The sequence below is a fragment of the Vicia villosa genome, linkage group LG6 (assembly GCF_029867415.1).
Source record: "Vicia villosa cultivar HV-30 ecotype Madison, WI linkage group LG6, Vvil1.0, whole genome shotgun sequence".
NCBI classification, from domain to species: Eukaryota; Viridiplantae; Streptophyta; class Magnoliopsida; order Fabales; family Fabaceae; genus Vicia; species Vicia villosa.
The window spans coordinates 56,179,970-56,187,606 of NC_081185.1; the positions used below are offsets into that span (position 1 = coordinate 56,179,970).

The following is a 7,637-nucleotide window of genomic DNA, read 5'->3' on the forward strand; positions in this document are numbered from 1 at the left end:
TGGAATTCTCTTTCCGGCATCGGATACGAGCCGAAAGTGTGATTTACTTGGTTTCACCGATTCCAATTGGTGTGGTGATAAGGATGATAGAAAGTCAACAGCTGGATACATCTTTATGCTAGGTAGAACTCCAATCTCTTGGTGTTCGAAAAAGGAACCGGTGGTAGCACTCTCATCTTGTGAGGCCGAGTATATTGCGGCATCGTTGTGTGCTTGCCAAGCCATGTGGCTTATGAATCTATTGAAGGAGCTTAATAGTAGTGAGGGTGAGGCTATTACTCTCCTTGTCGACAATGTCTCCGCGATCAACCTTGCGAAGAATCCAATTGCACATGGAAGAAGCAAGCACATAGAGATGCGGTTTCATTACTTAAGGGAGTTAGTGAGCGATGGAAAGTTACGATTGGGGTATTGTCGAAGCGAAGACCAAGTAGCTGACATATTGACCAAGGGTGTGACCAATGAGGTGTTCAAGAGGCTGAGAAGGAAGTTGAGCATGGTGGACTTGGACCAACTGAAGTGAGGTGGTGTGTTGAAACTGCTGTTTTTAGCACTTCAGTTGGCGTAACCGGTTACGCCTGTTACCGTAACCGGTTACGAACCCGTGAAACAGATTTACTGTAGATGTTGCGTTTGCGTAACCGGTTACGCTGTTTGCCATAACCGGTTACACTGAAGCCCAACTGTTTTTCTTTTTGTTTTAGGGTGTTTTAAATCATTCCAATCATTTTGTAACTTGTACTATATAAGGAGCTCACTACTCCTATGTTGTGGTTAATGCCAATTCACTATCTCACCCTCAATTACTCTCTGTCTCTATTATTTCTCTTCATTCTTTAATCTTCATCTTCTTCAATTGATCATTTTCCCCATTAAAGAAACCTTAATTTGATTTGTATGTTCCAACAGATACTACTATTTTAGGAATTAAAATGTCACTAAGTTCTTATTAAAAGACCACTAACCTCTTGGCCGTTCCACTACAAAACTCTTTATTTACAGTGACTTCCAAATTAAACTCACTTAAAATAATATTTAAAGTTTATTCAACAAAAACACGGCTCTATTGGTTAAGCTAGGCATGGTATTGGTTTAATACTGCCTAACATGCATTGAGTGGAAAGTCTCCTTTTGAAATTGTGTATGTACGAAAACCACCAATGATTACGAGACTGGTGTGTGGGGAGACAAAAGTTGCAGCAGTGCGGCTGGAACTATTATAGCTTGATGAAACATTGAGACAACTCAAAATTAAGCTGCAGAAAATCACGAGATAGGATAACAACATAGGCGGATAACCATCTGAGTTGAACGAAGTTTAAACATAAGAGATTGGGTGTTTCTTAGGGAAGGCAAACAGACTCAAATCCGCGGGGCCCATCCGCATCCGAACCCGAGTCAACGGGTAAAAACCCGAGTTGACTGGGTTTAGGTTCAGGTTCGGGTGCCACCCGATATTTCAGGTGCGGGTTTAGGTAGTGTGAAACCCGCGCCCGAAACCCGAAATCACACCCGAATATATATATAATATATTATATATATATATATATATATATATATATATATATATATATATATATATATATATATATATATATATATATTATGGAAAGTTGTAAGAAAATTGTAGGAAAAATATATTTTATATATTTTGTTGCGGGTTTGGGTTTGGATGAAAAAACCCGAACCCAACGGATGTGTGCGTGGGTGTTATTTTGTCACCCGAATAACTTATGGGTTTGGGTTCGGATTCGGGTGGTAATTTCGGGTGCGGGTTTGGGTAGTATAAAACCCGCACCCGGCACCCGTTGCCATCCCTAGTGTTTCTCCTACTACAGCCTCACTGACAGAAGACTGCAAAACCCCAACATGTTATTACATTCCGTATCCAATATTAGAAAGGAGTCGAGATGCATCCAGTGTTTCACGTTTCCCTACTCAAGAAGGTTATAGGAGATTATCATGTTGAAGAGGAGATGCCACCCGAGCAAATTGGTGATGCTCCAGGAGGACATGAACTCGACGTTGTGTTGGCCACAGTTAGACTTGAAGGGCCGACATGGAAAGATCAGATCAACAACATCCAGAAGCAACTTCCATACATTAACCTTGAGGGCAATGTTCCAACTCAAGGAGGGAGCATTGTAGGACATGTGGTAATTGACGTTGGGCCCAAACAAAAATCCAAGACTTGGAGCGTGTAAACCTGAAGAGTGGGGAAGAGAACTAAGGAATAGTAGTTTTTTTTTTGTGCTGGCAGTTTGCATAGAGAAAGAATTAGATTATCCTTTCAGTTTTAGCATGTTACTTTAATAGAATTGAGAGCCATGACTCTCGGTAAGGTCTGCTATTTAGTAGTTAGAGAATTTCTCTAATAAGAGAAATCTTCTTATAATACAATTATCTCTCCTTAATTCATATCTGTGTTGTTATTATTCTGGTACTTAACATTTTTACTTTAGTTTTAGTTTCTTAGGTCTTTTATGATAATTTCTTTATCTACTCTAATCATGCGTGAGTAGATTTTTATAGTTTTGAGATTATAACTTATAAGGAATATACAATGATAAATTTCTTGTAAATCTAAATTCTAACTATTCAACTTTTACTATAATCGTTTTGAATTTCATGAATGTTTATATGAAAATAGATATAATACTAAATATTAAGTGATGAAGTGAAAGGAAAATGCTTATATCTGAAATACAATATTAGACAATTGAACCAAAACATAAAAATAGTTTTGATTCTCTTGAGATTGTTTTCTTTTAAATCAAGACATGAAAATAGTTATGATTCTCTTGAGATTGTTTTCATTTTAAAAATAGATTTTCTAACGAGTTTTGTCAACAAATCCTCTATGAAAATATAACTGACAGTTATTTCTGTAAAAGTTTGATTTTCCTAACAATGGGTATACCTTTTATACTTTCTATCAATTGAATTATTTCTTTTAGCAAATCAAAAAGATAAAAAGAATTAGCAATCATAACAAGTCCATGTAAAACAATTTTGTAGTCCAATGGAAGTAAGTATGTTGACCCAAGTTCAACTCCTACATCTTTTTTCACTATATTTTCCTTTAAGAAAAAAATTCTAACTAATAAAATACAAAATTTAAAAGAAAACATGTAACTTGTGTGTGCACTACACCACACCATTATGTTGAGTTTTGAAGTTTGGTTGATATCTTTACTCAAAGTTCTTGTGAGGAAATATGATTTACTCCATTTTGACCAATTTGGGTTTGTAAATTGAACTTTCCACCAATAAAGGAATGATCGTTTTTGAAGATAGGACGTGTAAGTTGAGCATAACCACAATATTTCACTTTATGTTCTACAACATCTTTTGTGTATGAAGAAAGAGCCACTTGTGTTCCTTCCCCTACAAAAGTCCAACTCAATTAAAAAAATATATATCACCAACAAAATACAATGTTAAATGGATCATAATAGAATTGTTTTTTTACCATGTGTAACAAGCAACAAGTTCTCAGTAGGATATTTATCTGCAAGTCTTGTAATTGTTTGTTGATATCTAACATTTGCTTGGGAAACTGATTCTTCCCATTTAGGTAGCTGAGATTTATCAAGAAAAACAAGATTTGATCAGCTCCAATAATTTTTTTTTGTTAAAATGGGCTCACTCGTAAAATTTCTTTCAAACAACTTAACACTACTGCTAAAGCTAAAGGTATTACATGCATATTTATATAAAACACAGACCTCAAAACGGGATACGATTAAAAAAAACTATAAAGTGTATTTGGCATATAATTTTGTTTTGAAACACTTATATGAATTTTTCTGACACATGTTGTATGAGCGTGATACAGGTGGTGGACTTCGTTGAAGCAAAGAAAACAACCTAATTTTTCTAAGACCCTTGTTTGACTTCTCTGATATTTGTCAAACTTTTCTAACAAATATTGTACAGATGTCATAGAAGTGTTGGACCCTGCCATATACACCTAGACACAACTATTCCTAGAGTGTGTGCTATAGATATTTATCTTTATCTTTGAGAAAGTTGTTAACAAAAAAAATAAAAGATGAAAATGACATTTAGAGACATACCTCATTTTGTACCATTTCTTCATTATTATCATTATCGACAGTTCCATTTGGGAACATAGTTTCAAGCTCTGATATATCAAAACTAAAATTTCCATCTTTTGGAGCAACATTAACACGAATAGCTATTGTGTTTAGCATTTCACATAATCCATTCTCAATGGATACCTGCAATTATGAAAGCCAGACATTTATATCTATAAAGCAACAATACATAGTCCAACGTCACACCAACACAGATATCAGACACGACAGCGATACAATTCGATACAACACGGAGACAAAGATGATAATTCAAACAAATAAATAACAAAACAAATTCTAACCTTGACTTTTGAAGGATCAGCAGAAATATCGTCATGGCTGACACTTTCACCAGCCTCGTCAACATCAGAGAGAGCGATAGCAATCTCTGCGGCAGTTTGGACGCAACGTAGAAAAGGGGAAACAAAGAGTCGATGAATCGGGAATCCGAGGCTCTTTCGGATACCTTGACCCGTTTTGAATGCTAGAACCCGACCCGATTGAGTCAGTGGCGGATCCCACGGTCGTGTGGCTGCGGATACCCACAAAGGTTCAACGTTATCGAGGCGTTCACTATGCCTCATTACGATGACGTTTTGGTGCATAACTGGATGAGGCTGGTTTTTCACTATTTGGTTTTCTCTTAAATCCATTTTCGCTGTATGTAAATTAAGATGGACTTATCGTTAGTTTTATAGGAATTATTTGGTTTTCTCTTTAGTGGTTATAGTCATGAAATAAAATTAAAAAAATTGTGATGATTTTTAAAACAATAAATTTGATGAGAAGGATCGTTGTTTACTTTCACGTTTAATATAATTATTTGATCATGACAAGGTCAATGTCATATAAGTCTATACGCATTAGAATTAAGCAACATTATTAAATTCTAATTCTCTACAGAAAACATCCCTTTCAATTTCAAACGTGGATTATATTATTAATAACCTTGATAAAGATAAATAAAATTAACCAAAAAAATTAAATAAAAATATAATAAAAATAAAAAAAATGAAAGAACCTGTATGTAATGTTCGAAAACCAGCTACGTGATTTCTCTGCATATGATACGGTTGAACACTGGAGATTCGAAACAACTGTAACCACCGAAGCATGTCTAAGAACAAAAAAGAGAATATATGATTTTGAATGAGAGAGCTTAAAGAATCTGAGACTCTTGGAGTTGAATTGATATGAAAAGAACAACAATTATAAAATATTTGTAAGTTTTGAATATGTTAGTTTAAGGACAAATAATGGGTACAAGATATGTTCTAGGAAAGTTCCTTAAAGTGTTTTTGTAATTGAAACTGAAATTGCAAAGAAAGTGTACAATTTGTGTTAGTTTTCATTTTTTATTTATGAGAAGTTGCATAAGAATTTACCAAACTTTATTGACTTGAATTATGATTATGCTTTCTACTCGGTGTATGTATCACTACATATTAAATTATTTGAGTCGTGTTTATTTAAATAAGATTGTGATGAATACAATCATGCTTGATTAATTCAGGTAACCATGTTTTACCTATTAAATTATTTGACTTTTGTTTATCTAAATACAAATAGGCAAATTCTTTGGTATCCCTGAGTTTAAGTTGGGTACCAGTACCCTTAGTGCAAATTGTATTTAAAATTTAATTTATTTTAAAATAAAATAAAATATAAGAGTGATGTGGCATTGAATTCCTCTATTTGATTGGTTCAAGGTACCGGTACCCAACTAAACTCAAGGGTACCGGAATGTCCACCATAAAAATATGATGAAAACAATCGTGCTTTATTAATTCATGTAACCATGTCTTTTTCAAAAGAATTTCCTTAGTTCCGATAGAGTTGTAGGCAACTACAAGTTAGGTTCTATTCGGTAAAAAATAGTTGATAATAGATAAGTTAACTTATTAGTAATTTATAGTTGAAGAATGATAACAAATAATCCGTATATGATGATTGATAGTTGTTTTTTACAAGTAAGAGAAACTTATAATTAATCTCAAATTAAAGAAAAGAAATTTACAAAGTCAACCTAAACAAAAAATCTCTATGAATTTAAACATCAATCCTAGGTCCCTACTAAATTTTGTTAGATGCAACAAACCACACTCAAGATAATAATTTAATATCCCAATCTATCAATATTACTAATCACCCCCTTAAACAAAATACAATTCCTACAAAATCAAATGATCCAACAGATTGCGATCAATCCAAAAGGCCAATGAATATCAACATTGAAGCTTCTTGCTGATTTCAAATTCAGGAGTTTTAAGTCTGAGACTAAAAAAACCTGGCTGATTTCAAATTCAGGAGTTTTAATTCTGAGACTAAAAAAACCTGGTTGATTCTCCAACTCTTCATCCACACCCAGGCCGTCATTGTTAATTTCTTGCAATCGCGCATAGCTTGCCTTTATTGAATATCCTTTTCTATAACGCCACTACACAAAAGAATCCTTCAATGTTGGTACAAGTTTCACATCCTGCAAGACTTTCAACAACACATTCAATTGGGATTCCTCTTCAACCGAAAGCTCGTTGGAAAGAGAGTAAATCAGACCACAAAACTTTTTGATAATTCAAAGTTCTCAATTTCCACTTTCTTAAAAGGGATAAGTTAAATCTTCCATAAAGCTTGATTCCAATGCCTCATTCCTCCTTTGACATACAAATCTTAGACCAACTAACCAATTTATATTCTTTTTTTTCTTTTAAGCCACCCCCAAAGAAATACTCGTTTAAGTATCATTATTTCCTTAATAACTTGCTTAGGAGCCTTGTAGAAAGAAAATAAATAAATAGGATTATTGTTCAGGACTGCATTTAGCATAACAACCCTTCCTCCAATAAACAAGTGCCTGTTTTGTCATGCCAAAAGTCGTTATCTAATCTTGGAAATAACAGATTTCCACATATTCTTTCTTCTTGGATTGATTCCTACTGGCATACCAAGAAACATGAAAGGTGATTAGCCCACACCACAATCCAGGAATAAGGATGCTTTGGTGCTCTACAAATCCTTACAAGACCCGTCACCAATCAAAACCATATCATCTACAAATTGAATAAGCTTAAAATGTGTGTCATCACTGAGTTGGAGTCCTTTAAATTTACTTATTGCAACAATATTGTGCATCCAGACAGCAAGCCCTTCTGCCACCATTAGGAAGAGGAATAAAAATAATGGATCTACCTTATGCAGTCCTTTAGAGACTTGAAAATCCTTAGTTAGACTACCATTGGCAAAATTTGACATTGTGCTATTAAATACAAGAACTTAGAAGAATCCACCAATTTATTAGTGACCAAAAAAACATCTAACATCTACCTTTTAGAAAGTAAAGTTGATTTACATTTGGAAATCAACTTATCCACCACCTTCGTCAACCTAGAAGTAATAACTTAGCTAAAATTCTGTAAAGACTTCCAAATGAACAAATGGGCTTGTATTCCTCAATATTTTGAGGGTTATCAGATTTAGGAATCAATTTTATAAAAGAAGTTGTCACAACCTTGGGAAATTTAGGGTTAAAAAAGAATT

The 7,637-nt window shown here is 34.1% G+C and overlaps 1 protein-coding gene across 1 annotated transcript; it reads right to left on the bottom strand.

Annotated features, from left to right (window-relative positions):
* Nucleotides 1–2,979: 2,979 nt before the first annotated feature.
* LOC131611543 (uncharacterized) lies at nucleotides 2,980–5,320 on the bottom strand. Its single transcript, XM_058883521.1, has 5 exons — nucleotides 5,122–5,320; nucleotides 4,403–4,758; nucleotides 4,080–4,244; nucleotides 3,473–3,581; nucleotides 2,980–3,387 (listed from the first exon to the last, which is right to left on the bottom strand). Exons 1-5 carry the CDS (start codon nucleotides 5,213–5,215, stop codon nucleotides 3,197–3,199), a joined length of 915 nt encoding a protein of 304 aa, XP_058739504.1. The 5' UTR covers nucleotides 5,216–5,320; the 3' UTR covers nucleotides 2,980–3,196.
* Between the last annotated feature and the right edge of the window lie 2,317 nt (nucleotides 5,321–7,637).

What these genes read in the sequence shown, in the direction of transcription:
- LOC131611543 (XM_058883521.1), bottom strand. Translation starts at nt 5,215, where the DNA reads ATGCTTCGGTGGTTACAGTTGTTTCGAATCTCCAGTGTTCAACCGTAT. An exon ending in AAGAAATGGTACAAAATGAG is followed by an intron (nt 3,582 to 4,079) that starts GTATGTCTCTAA and finishes GATAAATCTCAG; the next exon opens with CTACCTAAATGGGAAGAATC. An exon ending in CTTGTTGCTTGTTACACATG is followed by an intron (nt 3,388 to 3,472) that starts GTAAAAAAACAA and finishes GGACTTTTGTAG; the next exon opens with GGGAAGGAACACAAGTGGCT.